This window comes from Aythya marila (assembly GCF_965140915.1).
Source record: "Aythya marila genome assembly, chromosome: 2".
NCBI classification, from domain to species: Eukaryota; Metazoa; Chordata; class Aves; order Anseriformes; family Anatidae; genus Aythya; species Aythya marila.
In genome coordinates this window covers 54,445,910-54,468,576 of record NC_139043.1, presented here as the reverse complement: position 1 = coordinate 54,468,576, position 22,667 = coordinate 54,445,910, and the positions used below count along the sequence as shown (strand labels likewise).

The 22,667-nt window shown below is 39.2% G+C and overlaps 1 protein-coding gene across 1 annotated transcript; it reads right to left on the bottom strand.

The window, feature by feature from the left end:
- On the bottom strand, positions 1-16,391 carry IGFBP3 (insulin like growth factor binding protein 3). Its single transcript, XM_082752226.1, has 4 exons — positions 15,299-16,391; positions 11,297-11,523; positions 8,589-8,708; positions 1-2,313 (listed from the first exon to the last, which is right to left on the bottom strand). The coding sequence occupies exons 1-4, from the start codon at positions 15,687-15,689 to the stop codon at positions 2,188-2,190; spliced, it is 864 nt and encodes a 287-aa protein (XP_082608352.1). The 5' UTR covers positions 15,690-16,391; the 3' UTR covers positions 1-2,187.
- Between the last annotated feature and the right edge of the window lie 6,276 nt (positions 16,392-22,667).

Below are 22,667 nucleotides of genomic sequence, written 5' to 3'. Positions count from 1 at the left end.
TTAAAAAAAAGTCAGCATTTATTTATTTTAATTTGCCAACAAATATTTGCAGGCATTACATTTGCATTAGCAGTAAAAATATTGCAATAAATCTTCAACTCACAAAGCTTTCTGTAACTATCTGTCAGGAAGTCTGTATCAACCTGAACTAAGCACCACCTCACATACACTTTTTCTTATTACTTTTAGGTTTAAAATTTCAGTTTTAACAATGTGAACCTATTTCATTAGATATAAATTAGAAATATGCACAGAATACACACAGGGCTACATTTCAGGGTAAGGCATTAAACATTTGATTTATAGTGATCAGCTACCTTGATCCTGCAAGCTGCATATCCAAATCTTTCCACAATAAAATTTCAAGACATATGCCATTGCAGGAAACACAGGTGGCTATAACTCACAGGGTGGGAGAGGAACAGGCTCCTTGACTCCATGGTCTCCCCTCCATCAGCACAACCACTGTTTCCAATGGCTGGAAAGCTGCATGAGAGTACTGCTATCACTCTCCATCGAATTCCCAACCCAACAGGAAATTACAGTGTTGCTGGTTCTTTTTTCTACAGTGACATCAAACATTTATAGTGACACATATAAGAATATATTATATATTTATATAAATATATAAAATATTTATATAAAATATATAAATAAATACATATACAAAATATGGCATTACTTTCCAGAGAGATGTTACATTTCACAGGCCACCTTTCCTCATCCAGATTTCACTGTCATACAGAATTTGTCATGAAGTTCAATAAACAATCAGCCTAAAAAAAAAATGCTGCCAAAGACTTCCTTATGTAACAGCATTACACTTATCTTCATATTAAAATGACATATCTTAGCAGACAATTTAAATATTTAAATCCTATGGATCTTATTTAATGCTTTGATGCAGGCAAATAATTTCTACCAAAGTCAAAGGAAGCAACAATTGTGTGTAGCATAAGTGAAGCACACAGGTCTCAACAATTGTGGAGGCCCACAATCCTCCCATCTTGTTCGCATTGTTTTAAACAAAAGATCCTCATACAGAATGCATACTTTGGCAGAGTATATGAAGACCACATAGAATAGATACAGCTTTTAAAAATAAATAAGCAAATAGAAAGGCTGGTACTGTAATGGAAATTTTTTGTCCATGAATATTCTATGTTAGCATGAAGGAAACAGGAAATTTAAGCTCTGTTGCACTAAATGAAGCAAAGGACAGATAGAAGAATGTTTTACAGAGAGCTTCAGTGCAACTGTTACTCATTCCAGTGGTATAATTCAGTGATGGGTACATTAAAAGTAAAATAATTAAAAAGAATTTAAAAGATTATCAGAATATTTGTACCTACATCAAATAATGAAACTTAATCTCTTCTGGAAACACCTCCTTCACTCCACAAATTCATTTCTGTTACCTAGAACAGGTCAGTGTTTATGCATATGGATCTATACATATTTGTAAAGCATCCCATACGTTTACTTTTTCTTTGCATACAGAAGTATACACTAGAATTATCGTGTAATATTTGGTATTCACATGTTACATTTAAATAAAGTTTATTTAAAAACAATTATATTACAGACTAACAGAATATTCATAATATATTTTACAGAAAAAAATAGTCATGTATTTATTTTAGAAATATGTTTCTTAAAAAGTTCTTTGAGATTTTTATAAAACTTTTTACCCGTGAAGATTCCCATCAGACCTGTAAAAAAAAGCTTAACCTTAGCCTTTAAATCCTTGTGGGTTGTTTTTGTGTGTATGTGTGCGTTTTTGTTTTGCTTTAACAACTCTACAAGTTTACAATTTATAAATTATTTAAAATAAAAAACAGAATCTTTTGGGATCAAATTGGTCACAGGCCGTTCTTTAAAAAGTCAGTGGAGACTCCCTGAATCCATTCTGAAGTGCCTTGTGTTTTTCTTTCTCTCTGGGTATCAATAGTGCAGGTTGACAGGGGAATTCAGAGCTCCCTACATATTCTGTAGAAAGCCCAACATGTTTTAGTGGCAGGGTGCAGCTGCAGAGTCCATAGAGGCCTCTACTCCCCTAACTGCCACAGGAGGCAGTGCTCATAAACTCTTTGTGCAATGCAGTACATGGTGTTTGCCCAGCCCCACGAAGGCCTCTGCTCGGTCCAGCTGCCACACACAGATGCCAGAAGAGCTGGCATCCAGCCCTCATTTGCTTTCCAAGTTATAGCAGTGGACGTCTCCTTTTCCCTTGCCATCATATCCAGGAAGCGGTTGTCCATATTTATCCACGCACCAGCAATAACCTCTTTTTCGGCCTTTGGATGGACGACACTGAAACAGAATGGAGGACCTAATTAGCATAATTTTTGTTTTATTCTACTCTTAGCATTATACAGTAGGGATTCCTGCTTGTTTGATATCTGCACTGCTATATCCTAGCCATATATAGAACCAAACAGAAGATTTGATAGAATTGCTTGAATTAAATTGAAGATTTAACACCACTACAAAGTATTACAATAAAAAGTAGTCTAATAGCCTGCCCATCAAGCACTTTGGATCTAATTATTCCATAATAAAACTGCTCTGAGAATTAGCAGAAAACAGCAGAATTAGGCAGCACAGTTTTTGTCTATTGAATACCAGGACTACTTAAAACAGCACAGACTGACGACTGAGACCCATCTTTGGAAAAGAAAGTCAACAGATTTGTTTTACACTAAAGCACAGGTCAAAGACAGCTCTTGCAGCAATAAATACCCTTGGTTTGCATCTGTTTGCTGGAAGAATTTCAATACTGTCATTGACATTTATTAACATATACATAATCCCTCTCTAATGTAGTTATCACTTCAACAACTGATAGGTGTACTAGAACTTTACATGTCTATTTTGCTATAAATGACTTTGCTTGTATATTAGTCTATGACCTACATCAATGTTAGAAATCAGATGCTTATTGGAATTTATTAACAAAAGTGACCAACCTGAAACTATCATTAAACAAGCAAAGATGCTGAACTTCTTTAGAAATAGTAATGCAGTAAAAGTAGATTTAAAAAGTCTGTCATGTACTAAGTAATGGTCTCTCCAAGAAACGAAAAATGGTAAAAGCTAAACTAAAGGAGAAGAGATGCTGCAGGTTACGTTTGGTGTGTAATCCTGGTCACAGTTCAGCCTAACAGTATTGCTGGAACACTGCAAGGTTTTCACTCCCTCAAAAGGCACATGCCTCCGCAGCACAGTTTTGCAATGGTCAACCTCCTTGCTAAGACATAGCCTCCAGTATGGCACAACAGAAGTTTCTGAGATTTGATGATGGAGGATTCACTGCAAATGCTAACAGAGAAGGTCATTTAGTCAGGACAGAAGGAATTCTGACTCCAAGAGAGTTTTTCAAAGATTAGTGTTTCATCTGTTGTTCCATCATGTGGAGGAAGAACAGACTAGACACGCTGAAGCCACATATGTTCCTCAATACTGTAAAAGCTATCATACAAACAAAGTAAATGAGCTCTGAGTTGACATCAGAGCAATTCAGGTATTTCAGAAGTTTACACTGGGTACCAGCTGTGGCTTTGCCACCAGGTAGTTAAACTTTGCTACTATCACTCCATTGCATTGCTCTCCAGAGTTTCATACGTCTTACTGTCCCTTGTCAATGGCCCACAAAGCTAAGTGTCTTTCCCAAGCACAGGTACATGAGGAAATATCAAGTAAATGTTAGGCTTTACATGTTGCACAAAGTGCCTGACCCTTTGATGTCTAGTTTAGGACCTCAGGTGAAAGGGCAATATGTCAGAAAGAAGTGTGAATATGGGCCACTCCTGGGACTGCCTGCAGCAGCAGGTTGGTCCCTGAGCCAATTAATTTGTGGCAGCAGAGATTAGTGTAGACAGTTCTCACTAGGAAGCTGTGAAAGAGAGATGAGAGCAGATCACACATTAGACACCAATCACTGAACATACTGTCTTGGCAGAAACCCAAGTTTCCAGCTTGCTTATTTTATTTGTAAATATATAAATAAATAACATTAATCACCATAACTGAAAATTAATCTAGCCTTGTGACATATTTTTGAGTAGGAAGTCTAATGAAGAAATAATACAATGCCTTCTCTTTGAATCTGCAGTCCTTCTGCATTAGCTGTATGGAAATGAATGGCAATCCTGCCAGTGGGATGACAAAATTAACTTGAAGAATATCAGCTTTTATAGGAGAGGATGAAGAATTTCAAGCCTACTGAGAGGACAGCTACATTAATAATTTGCTAAACTACATGATTAGCTTGTGTTTGAATTCTAGTCACTCGGTCAGTTGTTTCCCTGCATCAAATCTTTAAATATAAAAGCAATGTAAATTTTAGAATCATTTATTGTTTCAAAGTCCAGACTAGTACTTGTATGTGCTCTTCACGATTTCTGAGAATGCCTGTTCTAAGTTCACCAACACCAAGAGGATGTGTTTCTTAAATTTTGGTGGTAAGTGGACTGGATTCTACCTTAAGAGGTATTCACATTTAGCACACTAAATCCTTCATGCTCAGTTTTGAGTAATTCATAAACAGTTGCTTTTGCATGATTTACGTTTTACAGATAAGGAAAATGAGGCAGCAGTTATGGAGTTGTTTTTCCCAAGAGTAGAGGCACAGATGGGGCCTGAATTAAAGCACGGGGTTTCTGGCTGTTGGCCTGTTTTTCCGGTCATGAAACTACACTTCTACTAATAATAGTAACACAGCCTCCCCTTTTAGAAGTACTATATGAAGTATGTTACACAACTCTGACTGATTCATAGGCTTGCATCACTGTCAAAACAAATGATCAATTAAAGTTATCGCGTGTTGTTGGTGGTTTTGATTGCATTTTACAGTTGCATAATCAATTTTTGGAATTAACTATAGCACAGTCTGCAGAAACTAATGGCTATTTTTTCCCAAACAGGTTGTCTAGAAGAAATAAAAAATGAAACCCTTGGATTATTTGGGCTAGAGCTTTACAGCTAAAATGTCACTGAAGAAACGAGAAAAATTACCTCTTGCAGTCTGTTATTTTGTACTACCTGATCATCCATACTGTCAATACTAAAGTGCTTCTGATTCAAAAGTGATGCTTTTTACCCTGAAACAGCTAGCTTGCATTCCATACTGAAATACTGGACAATTCATATGGAAAAAAAGTTTAGATAAAAGTATTCACTCTTCTGAATTTTACACTGCACACAAATTTCAAGGCTTTTCTGTATGACTTCAGAAGTCCAAAAAGCTGGAAAACTGCCCAAGCAGTGCAGTCAATAATTACTTCTGATAGAAGTACCAGCTGCCAGCCCCATGCCACCTGCCCCTCTCCCCTCCACAAAGAAGTGCCACAGAGGCATTTGTGGGGCACAGCAAAGCATATGGTATCCTGCTGAATTCCTGATCAGCTCAGAGGTCTCCATGGAGCTACAACCATGGTCTCCTGAAGCAGAGTGCAGACAGCCTTGACATACACCTCAGGCCATGCTGGTTCTTGCCAAGCCCAGTTGTTTTCAGTGGAACAATGCCAGCTCACATTTAGGAATATCTGGTTCTGGTATACAAATATGGGGCAATAATTATAATTCCATCAAAACTTTCTTCGCATGCCTGAGGCAAAACCATGCCTGTATTAACCTAGTTCATGTAACTATACCTATATATACACCATACTTGACTAGTGTAAGCTAATGTGTGTGATTTATTAAGATAAAGAAATCTAAATTTTATAATGTTTGATTTTAACAAAGTTTATATATAAACACAAGGTCTTAAGTTATTTTCATGTTATACCTTGACAGATGAATTTAAGTTCTTGAAATTGTTGCTCATATGCAAATTACTCTCTATAGTTACTTCTGAAAAATCTCTCTAGATGTCCACAAATATCAAGAAAAATAATTGCTTTCAACTCGACTGCAAGAGCAGGTGACCAGGAAGGCAGAATATACTAAAACACAAAGTACCTCCTGAATGAGTTTTCATGGTTTCCAGAGTAATCATAATTTACCTGATTCCTACCATCATACCTCTATATACATGAACATCCTAGGCAGTGCTTTTAGCATTCATTTCCAGAATTAAAAGTGCTCAAAATGCTCCTTTTTTGCAATGGATTTACTGTTTCCTAACACATTTTTTTCGGAATTTTGTTGTAATGACAAAATTGAATTACAGATTGAACAAATAATAGCAAAGAAGGAAATTAATACACCTGCAATTCCCAAAATCAGGCCTTCATTTTGATCCTCCAAAAAGAAAAAAAAAACAAATGATATTGCTGTACTGTCTTGCAGAGAGTGGATTCAATCTGACCAGGACTCATTCACTTATAAAAAGGATGCTTTTTTTTTTTTTTCTAGGAGATAATTATACAAAGGTAACTCAAATACATTATTTTTGTCTTATATTTTCTAAGTGTGAGAAGCAGCCTCTCTCTGTAAGCCCTATCTGTGAAGGCTTGTGCCAGGGGTTGATTAAGATTCATTTTAAGGAAGAGCACCCAAACTACATTACACATATTGTATTTACTGATATGGACTCAATTTTCAGGCATCTCTTACAAGATTCTGAGCTGTCCCAAACTATCATGAAACTACTTGGAGCAGTGCAAATTGGCACAGTGCTTGCCAAGACTGGCCAAGTATGAAAGTGCTCCTTCAACATCTATGTTTTCTGACCAGAGGGGCTGTTGCACATAGCATATCAACCTTTTCTAAAGCAGCTTGAAAGTTTCCAGATAACATGGAGACTACATGCTGTGCAGACGCTTGTCTTTGCTCTGTACCAACACCTTACTTTAGTAAATGAACTTCTAGGAATTAAGACTAGAAAAGAGTATCCATAAAAAGACTATCCATATTTTTCCCCCTCCGTATTTTTTTTCTGCCTCAGTTAGAGAACCATGACTGTACAGTGAGGCACTTTAGTATGTGCTCACTGTGGATCTGATTTACCATATATACACACTAGGGACAGTGTGCAAACCACCGCATTTTTGCTGACAAAGCTAAAACTTTGAAGTCTAAAGACAGATGAGAGGAACATCTACTGAACAAAGTAAATACCAATCTGTGGTCTTCTGTAATACCTAGAGGAGGGTAAGTACTGCAAGATGCTTGCATATCTTCAGTGCAGTTACATGACATGCTGTTCTGAAGTAGCTAAGCAAATACTTCTATGGCACAGCCACAAAACAGTCCTTGCCTTGCTCCACAGAGTAGTTCACACAGCAGTCTGTGGCATTTCCTGAATGAATGCAGACTGGGATTTGAGCCCTGCTGTCTGCTAATTTACATGCAGTGAGACATGAATTGACAGTGGGTTCTCAAAACTAAAGAAAAAGAAACTCACCCTGCTTGGGAGTTACCACCACCTGCCTGGGAAAAGCTTGGAATTAATACAAATTTGGCAGTGTGCAGCCAAGGTCAGAACACTGGAAACCTCACCCCTATTTCAAACAGCCTACCTGACACTGCCAGCTCATTGCAGAGCTCCAGGGAATACCTGAAAGGTTAAGACTGTTTCTAAGAAAGCTGGAAGCCAAACAATGGGGAGATACCGCTCTTAAAATAAGGTTGCCTCTTCTGAGGTTGGTCTCTCACTTCTAACTAACGAACTATTATGCAGTAATGCACTAAGTCAGCCACTCTTGGTTACCAGACATAAAGAGGCTGACTTCTGTAAACCCGAATGTGAAAAACAAGATAGTCTACAAACAAGATCTGTCCTTACAGAGTTTGCCTTGAAGGAAATCTGAAGGACTTTTTTGAATTCTGAAAATTTTGGAACTATAACAAGAAATACATTTGGAGATAGGTCACTATCTAAACAATTGTATTAGATGAAATGTGCATACAAAGAAAAAATGTTATGTCTTGCAATTCTGCAAGTTCTTGAATAAGCTTCAAGGGTAGTACCAAATGGAGAATGCTGCTTTAGAGCATGAATGTATTGCATACATGTATATACCTTCCGCATAGGTCTGCATTTGCAAAGAGAGAAAAAAAAAAAAAAAAAAGAGGAGGAAAAAAAGAGGAGTGGGCTGAGGAGCCAACCTTGCTACAGAATAACTACTAGATGTATAACTTCCATGATAACATGACCTGGATTTTGGAAATGATCTGTGTAGTGCATAAAGGACAGACACATGCTTTTCTCAAATTGCTTTTTGTAATATAAACCAACACAGTTCTTCTAGGAACTTTCAAGCATCTATTTACAATTCAAAGCATTGATCTATTGCAGTCATATGGCAACTGCAACATTTAGCTCTGTGGGTTATTACAGAGGCATTGCTTTTTTTAAACTGAAGGGCATTAGTATCTAGGACACTGGCCAACCTGTGTGTGATTAAGTTGGAAGTTTCTCAAATTAATCTGCTGTCATAACCAACAGAAAATAAAAACATTATCCCCATTTGACAAAGTTCAACAGTATCAGATCAGGACCTAAAATTGGGATTAAACTAGCTTCTTTTTAAAGTGATATATAAAATATATATATAATGCACTTTGCTGGCAAGATCCTTCAACAGCAACACAGAATAAGTGAAATGTATTCACTGAAATGCTCAAGACACTGTACTTACTTGCTTTTTCTTGTAGAACCCTTTCTTGTCACAATTTGGAATATGGAAACCCCTGGGACTCAGGACATTCAGGATCTTTAGGTGATTTAAAGTGTCTTCCATTTCTCTACGACAAGGACCCTGTTAGTGAGCACATTTGAAAAAACATATATGAAATTTCATTTACAAATCCTGTTCTTCACAGAAGAGTTAATAAATCTGCAAAGGGTAAGAATCACAAAAACAAATCTATTAAAAGAAATGTCAAAAAGCAAAACAATCACAGATGAAATTCTGACATTATTCAAGACAAAACTGATTTCTAAGCACTGAAGGCCCTATGCCATGCTTGCAAACAGACTAACATTTCCAGCTGAAATTACAGCTGTAAGGAAGACTTGACCATTACGTAAATCAGTCATATATAACATATATTGTGAAAAGCTGATCCTCACCAAGTGGGAAAAGAAAGCAGACAATTGAGAACAAACTGCTTTGTAAATCTTCACTAACGTCATTTTATTTCTGTGATTCTGCTAGATTTAAAGACTTGAATGCAATGGATTAAATTGAAAACACGCAGTTTGGCATACTGTATATGCCTTTATAAATATATTGGAACTTTGGACAACAATTCCAAATTTCAGCTGGACCAAATGTATGCACCCATGCAAATGAATGGTTGCACACAGCATTTTCGGTAGATAAGTACATAACTTTTTGCACCAGTTTCTCCATATGCAAAAGGAAGACAATGGTGTAGTGTGGATTAGCTCTAATACAATGACATAAAAACTTCCAGAACCACTTCTAAAAGCATGTCTCAAACACCAAACTAATTGTTTCTCATTGCAGGCCTTTAGGGTACAGTATAAAATGTTACCAGACCAATTTTACAGCCAGAAATCCAGGAGTAGAAGAGTTCAAGTTTTGCCAGAGGCCAAGAAGGCAGCCAGTATCAGCAGAAGGATCAGAATTCAAGAATCACAGCCTCTACATACTCTGTGTTTAGCTACATGCTGCTCTGAGCACATTACTGACTCAATTCACTAGCCTGATTCTTCAATAGACACCCCAAAAAGTTCTTTTCCACAGTTGCAGGGGTTTAAAACATTTAAGTTGTTCTATCAACACAAAGACCCACTAGTACAATTCTTAATTAGTGAAGTAATGTATTACTACTTGCAAGCATAAATGTTAAGTTTGTTGATATGAAGTGCCTTTCATGTGAGTGTCTGAAAGCATACAGACTCCACAGCTCTGCTGAAGTTTAAAAAATAAATTTTTGGTAAGCAAAGATCTTCCTTGCTGCTTTCATACATTTTTGTTCAGTATCAATCTCACAAGCTCTAAACAAGCTATTTAAATTGGTGCTTTTATTGGCAACTCCTTAAATAAATGGTTCAGACACCAACTACAAATAACACACACAAAGATTTTTTGAGTTAGTTTTGGAGTTAGTTTTGAGTTAGGCCTACAAAAAGAGCAACAGCCTTTTTTAACTATTATCTTGAAGTAGGTTTCAAAAGTAAAAGGATGAATATTAAAGCTAAGACGTAGACATGGGCATAATGGCATTTGCTTGCAGAGGTACCTGCCTCAAATGGACCTGGTTCTGGTTCCAGTTCCTACAGATATACGCAGATTTAGTAAATCAGTGTGCCTTTACACACAGGGCCTGATTATCATGTACGTGAAACATTTATCCTAGTTAAGGCCAGAACCCTATTTCCTCAGAGCTACAAACGCTCATTATTTTACTGGAAGAGGTTTATTTCAAGTTTTGGGGAAGAAGGCATGCTAAAACTTGGATACTTAAGTGTTTTTACTAGACAGCTGGACATCAATGACAAACTGAACAAACAACTGTGTTAACTTGGAGGCCACACACTCTTCAGACACAGCTTTCCACCTCACAGGTCTCAAAACCTTCTCTTGCAGGTAGGAAGCCTTGTCTGGTTTCACCACAACTGTTTTGATGAGATGCCAAAATATATCCATCCATATTTTTAAGTCAGCTGGCACAGGCACAAGGATAACCACCATGCCAGCAGTCAAGAAATGCACAAACAGGAATTATTGTCCCATCAGATTCACCACATTCTGGCTGCCCTGCAAATACTCTTTCTACTGGGCACAGTAAGCTGGAAGCAATAGCAGCTTGTGTGCTGTGAACCATTACATTTATGCAGTGGCACTAAACAACTACTGCAAGTGGAGGTGGTGTTCAGCACGTCATAGAAATAATGACTTGAGACTTAGTTTCAGCTGAAGCTAAGTCATCCCCCTTGATTTGCTTCATGGAGTATGAACACAATACCACCACACTGAACGTCAAACGTCTTCCTTTTTTCCATTGTTTTGCAACCCAATAATGCTGTTTGCAACCAAGTTTACCAAATAATGACACTACTAAACATGTCACAGAAAACACTCATAGAAACATGTGGAAACAAGATTTTTTGCCAAGAGCTGACACAGTGAAAATTACATTAAAATCAATGTAAACACCAGTGCATTAGGCCTCTGTGTCTTCTGAACATGATCTGTTTGGTCAGCTGCTTATCTGCATTTGCAGATCCAACAGTTGTATTGGCCAAACGGCCAGAATACCCTAAATAGGTACAACAATAACCATTTTTATTTATCTTGTCAAATGCACAACATGCACATACACACAAAGGCATATACATGCAGTGAAATCTCTTAGCTTTTATAAAAGCACTTACATATTCAGTTTCTTGTTTGGATTCGGAAGAGAAGTTCAGTGTATCGGTACTCTGTGAATCATATTCCACTTTATAGCGCTGTGTATTTTTGGCTTGCTCTTTCCTGATGATATCTATTTTGATGTGCGGTGGATGCAATTTCAAATCTGGCACCCTGTGGGAGTTTGGGATGGCCTGATTTTCTATGCTACTGGTACTCCTGTCTTCTTCTGAATCACTGGAATTTCCTATGAAAAGAACAAATTCAGTGAAGAAACAAAGTTAGTCAACCGCCAGCTGAGTCTGGAAGGGCAACAGACCACTAGACTACTCTACATCTTTAGTTTTTCTGTACAAAAATCTTATATAAAAACACGAGCAATTAAGTATTCTGCATGCATCAGGAAGTCTATAGGCTATGTGTAAAGAACTGCAGTGAATTTTCTAACTGAAAAATCTCTTCAGTCCTAGTGAGCCTTTCAAGTATACCATTCCACCACCTGTGCTAGGTGCCTATGAATGTACACCCTGCCTTGCTAATCACTTGAAAAGTATTTACGTTCACTTCATTTCAAACTATTTGCAAACCACTACCGCCCAAGTTTCTCACTCCTCATTTTTTTTTTGCTGGTTTCCCTTCCCGGCAGGAGGAGGCAGGTCTGCCAGGTGTGGAGCCCTGCCAGCACCTGGCCCTGAGTCAGAGCTCTGTTAGCAGCCTGACCAACATGGGTCGTGCAGAGCATTCAAATCATGTACTTCTGACGCAGAACAGATTTAAACAACTTTAATTTAATACAGCTAACACGAGTATGTTATTGGATGGAGAGCAACTCTTCATCTTCCCCAAGAGAGTAAATTAAAAAAAAAAAGCGTTAATAAAAAATTCTACCATGCTGAGTTTGATGGTTCTAATTAACTATTTTTAACGCTGTTTTTCTCTCTTAGTTTTATTCCACATACATAACAGGAAAGAAAAAAAAAATAGCACATTTTCATTCCTCTACTATTAAATTCAAAAATATTTCTAGTTGTATAAAATATATTTTGGGGTAGTGGATAAAAAAATTACCATTCATTCTGTAGTGGTGTCACAGGACAAACATCTACTTTCATTATGAGTTTCAAAAATATTTTTTCATTAAACTATCATCCACAAAACTACAGGAGAAACCTACAGGAAACTACAGGATTATTTTTTCCAAAATACTGCATAAGCCCAGCGTTCCTGTACCTTCTGAGGTATTTGTCTACACAGCATTTCTCTCTTAGAAGACTCTTGCAATGTAACTGTAACTGGCTGCATTTCCTCCATGGAATTTTTCAAGTCTGGATACTCCTGCTACTGTCAGCTAAGTCCCACTAGTTGCTGCGTTTTGGTGCCTTGGCTGCTGGCCACTTTTTTTCTCTTTTAATTTTTTATTTTTTTCCCTTTAAGGAAATCACATTGTGAGCACATAATGATAACTGATGTGCAAGAAGCATCCTGAAAATCTGTATTAAAATTATACTTGACGGCTCACTGGAAAACCACAAAAGCCAAGAAATTTAGTGCTAAAACTGAAAGGCCATGTTCACATAGCTCATTTGAGTCTCGTTATTTCAACACATACAGTATCCTGGCACTGGCCATACACAGGAACTGAGGAGGAAAACAAGGAGGAGGCGGCGGGATCAGAGTTAACATCTTGGTACTGGTGGTTTTAGTGTAGCCACTGCTGGCAATGAACATAATTGACCGGGAAAATCCAACTCCCAGTGCAAATGGATTAAGGAAGTTCAAGTCTTAAGTCTAAATTTCCTGGCTTTTGTGGGTTTAACTCAGACTCTCAGCAGTATTTGAACATATTTTTGGTGGTTTAATGTCCTGTTTTTAAACAGTGGTATTTTTTTTTCCACATTCTCAGTGAATTTTGCAATAAATGACAATAAAATGTTATAAACCTAAATCTTCTAGATATAAGTACTGTGACTACTGTGTTTTCTCATCTGTCCATTTTTTTTTAGGTTTACTTACTATAAAAAAAGTAGAAAGTATTCTTAATGTGCATTGAGTAATCAGCATGCTGATCATTTCACAGTTTGTATAGACCACCACATATTGACAGAATTTCTTACACTTGAATTCAGAATGGTCATAACGCCACACTTTAAATGGTAAAGCATATTCCATTAACTCAATTCTACAAAAGTTGGTGCCATGGTACCTCTACATCCTGTTGTAATGGAAACAGAACTGCTACAAAAGTTGCTTCTTCTCTTTCAAGAACAGATTAGAAGGTTTGTATATGAACAGTAATACTTCAGACTTTTGTGTGCCAAAACCTGAATTGTAAAGTCAGTGGCCTACTTTAGTTGGCATTAAGAAGTTCCTGCAATACACACCATCCACACTGATTTCTAGCAATTTCTAGTGAAGACCAAAAGTATAGCACATAACGCAGGACAAAGCTACATGAAAGGGAGGTGTGATCCTGCTCAGGGAGGGAGGGCACCATGCCACAACCTTAGTTCCCAAGCTTCAGATTTAGAGCTGAAACTGGAGCGTTACCCACGAGGAGGCAGGTACTATGTGTACACACAGGTTCAGCATAATACTTCTTTTTTGCACCCTGAATTTTCAACCTTCATGCCTTGAATGTGAGCTGTAGAGACCTACTTTGCACTTTTTAAGCAATCAAAGCTCCTACTGACTTCAAAACAGGAATTCTTCCTGCGCCAAGAATGCAAAAACAGGAACTCAGCATTCTGACTATTTAGCCTGAAAATGGAAATATTTTCATCAGGGAACCAACATTCAGCTCTGTCTTTCCCCTCCTCTAACAGTCATTGTTAAAAGCACTGCCCCTCCACGAAACACTGCCAAGTCTCACGTATCGAGGAGACTCCCTCCGTTTTCAATTCATTTGAAGGATGAATAGTCAAAGCCAAGTTCATGTGATGAAGGAAGCTGTTCCATGTTCCAATGAGATTTAAAACTGCAGTGAGTACCTCTGAACTCTCGCTCATTTAAAGTATGAACAGCCTGGGAACAGCACATAAATAATTATAATAAGGCATCTCTTAGTCTCATAGCAGCCAGTTAACTGGAACACTGGTGCCACTTCCTCAGCTAAGGAAAGGCCAGCCAAAGAGTCCCTGTAACCTAGCAGAAAAACTCCTGGCTTTTTAAAAATGCAAACAGTGGAAAGCCTTTTGACACACTTTTCTATTAAATAAATGTTAACATACTTGCTGTTGGCTAACAAACAGTTTAATGAAATGTTTGCACAGGGCTGAGTTTTCTTGATCCGAATCCCAATTTTTCCTGCCTCTAAAGTTTCCAAATATGCATGCTAACAGAACTTTTTCCAGCTGTCCCTTCCTCTTCAAACCAAACAGAACCTGCTCGGTGAACGTCTCATTTACAAGATATGTAAGAGGTACGGGAAAGCCTTCGTTTGTCTGAAGGTTTATTTGCAATGCAGGGAAAAACAACATCCTCTTAAACACTGCTGTGCAAATGCTTTGTTCTGAACAACCACCTTCAAGGGCCAGGAAAACATAATTTTTTTTTTTTTTTTTTTTTTTTTTTTTTTTTTTTTTTAATTCCTGGGCTTATCACTGCCCTGGTGTAATCACGCTGCAGCACAAGAGCTAGCCCACACTCTCTAGTTTTCTCGCACCCTCTTTCCAGGAACACCGGGCACAAATCTCAAGGATTACACTGTCTCCTCTTCAACTGGGCAGACTCACGACCCAAGCGAGGAGCACACGCCTTCCCTCCCCCAAACTGCTCTCAGAAAGAGCAACTTTGCCTCTTTCGCGAAGGATTACTTCACAGCACCAGGGGTGAAGATAAAAAAATAAATAAATAACGATAGTAAGAGACACAAGAGGTTCACCTCCCTCATCCTTTGGGGTAAAATAAACTAAAAAAAAAGAGCATCCCTCCTTCAAAAGCGACCCCAGCCCTGGCTGCCCGACCTCCCCGGCGCGCGTGGTTACTTTGTAACTTCCCGAAGAAAGAATGAAGCAGCCGCTTACCTTCAGCCAGCGGCCCGGGCAGCACGAAGGCCCGCAGCTTGCCGTCCCCCGTGGCGTTGGTGCAGAGCCCGCGGCCCTCCAGCAGCGCCTGCAGCGGCCGCGCCTCCTCCCGCTGCGGCTGGCAGCTGAGGCCGGCGCCGCAGCGCTCCGTGTAGATCCCGCAGGGCTGCCCCAGGCGCAGGGCGCAGGTGAGGCAGCAGCCGCAGCCGGGCTCCCGCACCCGCTCGGCGCAGTCGGGCTGCAGGGGCTTGCACTGCTGCAGCGCCCGCGCGTCGCAGGGCTCGCAGCGGACCACCGGCCCCGCCAGCGCCAGCGCGGCCGCCGCCCGACGGCCTAGCAGCGCCAGCGCCGCCGCCGCCACTGCCCACAGCACGCCGGGCCGCGGCACCATGGCAACCGGGGCCGCCGGGAGGCGCCCCCGCGCAGCTCGGCCCGGGGGGAGCGCCCCGGGCTGCGCCGCTCACGGGACTCGGGGCGGCAGCGCCGGCCGCCGCTCCTCGCCCGGAGCTGCGGGGCAGGTAAAGGCAGCGGCCTCTCGCAGCCCGGCCGGCGCGAGGGGAGGAAGCGGTGCCCGCAGCACGCTCGCACCGACCCCTCTCTCTCTTCAGCCGCCGGCCTTTGGTAGCATAAAGGTGATAGAAGAACTCGCTGGCAACAAAGGCAACTTTTCCTTCCTATCCCCCCCCTCCGCCCAGCAGAGCGCCTCAACCACTTGGCTTGAAACTAACGTTGATGGCTTTTTTTTTTTTTTTCCACACACAACACTGAAAAAAAAAAAAAAAACGCTTCCAAAAGTAAAAAAAAAAATAAAATAAAAATAATCAAAATAATAATAATAAAAAAGCCCAGACGGTCTGAAGAAAACTTGTTTCAAAAATGCTTAGAAAAAAAAATTAAAAAAAAAATTAAAAAAAAGCAAGGGTGAGAGGGCTAAGAAAAAAAAATAAAAATAAAGCGAACACGGCTCCCTTCTTTTTTATTCTCTTTGTTGGCTGCTTCCCGCCTCCGCTCCCCGCGACTCTGCGCCCATCTGTCCGGCGGCGCTGCCCGGCCCTGCCATATATCGGCACGGCCGCCCCCCGCCCCGCCCCGCCCCGCGCCGCTCCGCTCCCTGCCGCCCCGCCGAGGCCGCGCAGCGCCCCGCGGCGGCAGTGCGGGGGCTCGGCGCGGCCCCGCGGCGGTCACTGGGGGCTGGGGGCTGGGGAGGGGCCCGCGGCGGTCCCTGGGGTTTATGGGCACTTCTTAGTGAGGGGCGTTTCGTGTTTGTTTTTTTTTTGTTCTTTAGGGGATAAGTGCTGTGTATGTACTTGTGTCCCCGTGGCACCGGGAGGGGATGTACGAGCACAGCTCCCGGGCAGTGCCCTTTTTTGGGCTCCTCTCTACAATCCTGCCTGCTTCGGGGCTGAAAGCCTTCCCTCACACACACGCTTGCACAGATGTTACTCTCTGGCACAAGATCACTCGGTACACGTGGTGATCCAGGCCCGTGGATGCAGCTCCCCCATCTTCCTAAAGCGTTCTCTGAGCTCTTTAAAACTTTTCCCTCAGTCCGCGAGAAAATGCTTTCCATTGCAACATCCTCATAAGTCTGTGGGAAAAAAAAAAAAAAAGAAAAAAAAAAAAAAAGCAAGCCCTACAGTCGATTTTGCACACTGCATGTGTTTTCGCTCTGTAGCCAGTGCAAACTCTGCCCCCACTCTGCTTGTCTTGTTTTGCTTAACTTTGGTGGAGAAAATTTGAATTGCCAATGCAAGAATTTGTGACCATCCTTTCTGCAGCACTTCTGAGACCTAACACAGAAGGATATGGTGAAATATATATGTAGGCACATATATGGCCTTTCTATCACAGGAGCCTGCTCCGTATACAAAGTAAAACGAATAATGCTTACAGATACTGGCGTATACAAATACTGTCTGCCATGGAAATGATGAGCCAAACCATTACGCTGTTTTTAACCCCTGTGTTATTAACATTGAAGTTCACCTTCCGGTAATTCATCAGCTGTTCACGTGTCTAAATTCAAGTGGAAAAGTGTAGTTTTCAAGTGGAGATGTTATCACTCAAGGAACTGCCCTGAGAATCTCCAAATCTGCTCTTTTTTACAAATCAAATCTTTTTTAGAACATTAAAATCAGCTCTGGCTTGTTTTCTCCATTCTTTGTTCAGACAGTACCTTCCAACCTTCCAAAATACTGTCTGGAAAGCAACACCGTACTTAAAAAGACCAAAAAAAAAAAAAAAAAAAAAAAAGGTTTTATGCGTAAATAATGTGATGCAAGAGTTAATAGAGACTTTTCCTAGGGAAATAAAATGAATGAGGTGTTGGAAGAGAGGTCAGATTCGCTTAATATCCCGATAGGCGACAGCACCAACGATTTTCAGCCTTTTGTCCTCTTGCTCATTTTGTTAATTGACCGAAAGAGGTCGCCGGTTGTCCAGTATTGGATTCGAGACTCACTAAATCTGAGCGAACCCAGCCACATGGGGGGAATTAAAAAAGCACTTGTACACTGCGTATTTTCCTTCCTTCCTTCCTTCCTTCCTTCCTTCCTTCCTTCCTTCCTTCCTTCCTTCCTTCCTTCCTTCCTTCCTTCCTTCCTTCCTTCCTTCCTTCCTTCCTTCCTTCCTTCCTTCCTTCCTTCCCTCCTTCCTTCCTTCCCTCCTTCCTTCCTCCCTCCCTCCCTCCCTCCCTCCCTCATCCCTTCCTTCCCTCATCCCTTCCTTCCTTCCTTCCCTCATCCCTTGCTTCCTTCCCTCATCCTTTCTTTCTTTCCCTCTTTCTTTCTCTCTTTCCCTCTTTCTCTCTTACTTTCTTTTGTCTTTGTTGTTGAAAATTATAGCAGGAAAGCTTATTTTATTTTGTTTTTAATAGTTGTTTATAGTTGATTCATTCTGAAAATTGTTAGGATCATCTTGCATTTTATTTATCTAGAACTCAGATTAAGTCTAAAAGAAAGAAGAGGTGTTCCTTTCTAGTCTGGTAGTAGCACAGTAGGGTAGCACTGTACATGGGATTTCCTCAATATGTTCTTGCTTTTCATCAGATCTACAATGAAGTCAGTTCATATAATGTGTACTTTAAACCAGTGAAAATAAAAATGCAAGGAGTTTCAGCCTGTGCACCCCCAGTCTGTGAAGACATACTGTCATGTTGCCAAAATACAGTATTCATTTAAATGATAGTTTCTAGGTCTCTGTTTTCACAAAGGCAAGAATGAATGTCTCATAATTATTTGTCACCTGTCTAAAATTATAATTTAATGAAAATTTCCTGCAAGACCTGCTCCAGATTCAGGGGTATAATAGGAAAATAAATACTTAGAAATAAATCAGAAGTAAACAGCCCAGGTGTTTTCCGGATCCTGCCCCTTAACCATGCATGAAGTAGAAAGCTGTACTGGATTCCTTATAAATGCTATCCTTTGCTGCTTTTCTGAAGACAGTTTCTGAATTCAGCTTGACAGAAGAGAGAATAATTGAATTTGGAAGCAGATAATATTAGGAAAATAAAGGAGAAATAAATCCTTTTGGGGATGTTAATGGAGACATTTTAGACAGTAATGAAGCCTTTTCAGAATTTGTCCATCTATTTGCTAACAGAAGCATACATAATGAAAGGGCATATATTGGCAGTATTACAGAAACAGCTACCAAACACTCCCATTTACTATTGGAGATATCTTGTTAACCATAATAGCAGAAAGGAAAATAGCTGATAGGTTTAATATCACAATGCTCTTATACAGAGTTTATTGAAAGATGTGTCCATCTCTTTTATGTACTCATTAGACATTATATGGCATATCATGACAATAAAAAAACATATGGAATTTAAAGAGAAGAGGGGAATTAGAGGGAGAAAGAAATTAAGAAAAAGATATAGCTCTCAAGATTCTTCCTAAGAACAGCAGAGATTGCTCCTTGGTCAGATGTTCTCCATAACCCACATAACAGTCAGCAATCTGGATATTGTACAACTTCCATAACACAGGTGTTAACATAGAGGTAACAGGAAAAAATCTGCTTCTTTACAAAGTCTGTTGGATCTACATTTACTAGAACACTTGGACTTCTATCCACAGGTAATAAATAAACAAATAAATAAAATTCAGATCCTGTCTTGAAATTTCACTGGAGTGTAGAAGTGGAAAGATAAGTGAATTTGGATTACTGGAAACAGACTATGGCTGAGAGTGGAGTACATGGAGAACAGACCTTCTCTCTGTGTATTTGATTTTGAATGAATTCATTAAGTGTTAGGTCATTCTATAAGTTAGTGGGTCATGAACATACCTCATGCATTTACATTCAGTCAAGTTTGGAAGACAAAAAGTATAAGAAAATATGTGAGAATTTAATAAACATTTATAACATAAACTTTTTTTTTTCTCTATTTACCAATCCTGTCCCTTCTTTTCACTGTGTTACAGTACAATAATATCTCACTATATTTGTCAAATATCATCTATATTGCATATGTTATAGAAAAAAAAAAAAAGTAGTAATTTTAATGCCTGCAAATCTAAATGCCTTGTTACCAAGTCAAAAAGATATTTCTTAAAAACTTTTTAAGATTTAAGTTGAGCAAGAAAAATACCAAGTTCCTAAACTGTCTGTCTTAGACTGTTATTAGAACTAAAAGCATATGCTGTGAGTTCTCTTGAGAAGTTTCCCCTTGCCAAAAACATGAAGTTTTTTGGGGCAACCTGTGCATGAAAGAAGATAGATAGTTGTAACTCCATTGTCTCTTAACCATACAAATTAAAATTACATAGGTCTGAACCTTTTCCCACAGAGTATGGCATCTCTAACACTGTATAATGCCCTAACTATTGAATTTCTGACTATAAATTGGCAATATTTATCATGCCTTCTTGATTTACAACTCTTCTTTTTTGTTTGTTTTGCTTTGTCTTGGATGTCAGACTACACATCATAGTCCACTATTGGACATCAATGGGATACCCAAAGTCTCTTTGTTCTCCAAGCAATTAAGGACCTTTCTTCTGTTGATGGCACTGAGCAGGCCCCAGGTCTTTATGAATGCCTACTGTTATGTACCTGAACCCTCTGGATGCTAATGCTGAAGGAAGTGATAGGCTGCAGTCTTATAAGAAACAAGTATTATGCAGATCATTTTAACAGTAATTCAGGTAGAAAAACACAGATTTGGGAGGTTAAAGTTAGATGAACTTTAAGGCCCTTTCCAACCTGAGCCATTCTATGCTTACCATCATGTCCCACTCCACAATAGAACCACATACTTCAGTCTGGGAAACCATATGTAGAAAGAGAACAGAAATACTTATGACGTATTTGAGGGTGCATAGTTGGTATTCCATGCCGTCTGGTGCTTCTTCTTCTGTTTTTCAAAATTACATCTCCCTGAGGGTTAATCAGAAAATTATCTAGACTTTTAACAAATATAGTGAATAGATTGGTTTGAAATTTCAGCACAGTTAACCTTGCACAAATGGGTACTTCTGAAATTCACACGTATACATCTTGGTTTTGACTCTAAGTCACAAACTAACTCTTTCAGTTCTTTGGAGAATCTGGGAAGTTAAATCATGACATACAAACAAACATTCTAGTCCTTCTGTACACAGTAGTTTCTCAAAAGGATTAATGTCATAATTGGTGCTGGAAAGATATATACATCTCCTTGTTATATGTGTGTGTGTATATATATGTGTGTGATCACATAAAAAGGGTGCTATATCAAATTTTGTTCCTGCTGCTGAAAACATTGGCAATATTCCTGATGATATGACAACATTCAGGTCTGAGTGTCCCTTCAATCCATGTGGAGAAAAGCCATCAGAAGACTAGAAGACTAGTCTGAAATACAGCCCTGCAGTGCACCCAGTGCACAAATGGGAGCTTCTGTACTCACTGTTTCACCTTACTGATCTGATGTCTCTGTGATTTGAAAATGTCAGCACTTGAAGCTCACCTATTAACATGTCTGAAGAGGTCATTCTGGAGCATGTCTATTACTCATGAACACTACTATCTGTTAGTTAGGCTGTCACAAGGAGTTAGTTTTAGAAAGGCATATGTGATATGCGGAATCTTTCACATTGTTCTCTGACTCATTTAATTATCCTTTCATAACATTTCTAAGAATGAAGAACAACTACATTGAAATTAATGGAGCTCAAAATGTGAAAGGTTGGCTGGAGGGGAAAGAGAATGAAGCCGTGTATACCTCATCTGACTTGGCAGTAGATTTGGGAAAATAACATTTCACGAGGAGGGTAAGAGCATGACTACATCTCTCACCTCGCTAGCTAGAAAATATAATGGACACTAGGCATTATTATTATATGTTGATACTCATTTGTACAGCCTATTAAACAAATTTGTCTGTATGGGATGGTGATCTTGAATCCACAATTCAACTCTGAAGGAAGCTCTCCTAGAAAACTACTGAATGATTGATGAAAACTGACAGATCCTGATATAACTTCACATATTGTCCAGCAGTTTTTCCACTACAAAAAAGTGGCCCTGTCCTTATTGGCTTCTGTATAAATGTCTCCTCTTTAGATTATTTCTGCACTGAAAATCTTTGTTGAGTTTGGGCAGATTGGTCAAAAGTATGATACCAATTTTTACTGAAATATGTACAGTTTTAAATACTCACATATAGCTTCATTATCTCAGGAGGACTTGGAAACTGCTCTACTGACAGATGGAATAGTTATTTCTATATTATTTCTATTTCTATATAATAGTTATTTCTACAGCTATGTCACTACTATGTTCATGTTGTACTATGTAAAATTGTTTCAGTCTACTAGAAGAATAATTTCAAGCGGATGCTGCTTGAGCTTTCTGGGCCCATTCACACACAAACTTTCCAGCAAGCATTTTTATCTCTCCAGATAGGAGCCACAGATAAGGGCACTCTCTTTCAATGTTCCCTCTGAAAAGTTTACTTTTCATTTTAACCAAACTAATTAAATTGCTTCTTGTTCATAAACGTCTCACTAAGGAAAATACCAGCATGACAATTCTAGTCTCTTTCTTCAGTGGACTGTATATACAACTACATATTTTATCATTATTCACTTGAATAAATAATAGTTCCCAATGTGGTTTTGAAAGGAAAGAGCCATAGCTGTATTTTATAATTAACTCAAATGATAACTTGGTCTACTGACAAATGAGGCTGCATCAGGACTTCTCGAACCCCAAATTAGGAAAATGATAAATTTAAGAAAAAAATCTCTGTTGCAACCTTGCTGCTGCCAATATATTCCAACTCCATAAGATTTTCACTAATGCTGGCAGTTTCATTAAATATATAACATTAAATATATACCCTCTTATAAAATCTTCATTGTTTCTCTTAGAACTA

Excerpts from the sequence above, each read along its gene's own strand:
- IGFBP3 (XM_082752226.1), bottom strand. The coding sequence starts at position 15,689 with ATGGTGCCGCGGCCCGGCGTGCTGTGGGCAGTGGCGGCGGCGGCGCTG. Across the intron at positions 8,709-11,296 it reads CCAAACAAGAAACTGAATAT|GGTCCTTGTCGTAGAGAAAT; the intron begins GTAAGTGCTTTT and ends GCTCACTAACAG. Across the intron at positions 2,314-8,588 it reads GGTTCTACAAGAAAAAGCAA|TGTCGTCCATCCAAAGGCCG; the intron begins GTAAGTACAGTG and ends ATTCTGTTTCAG.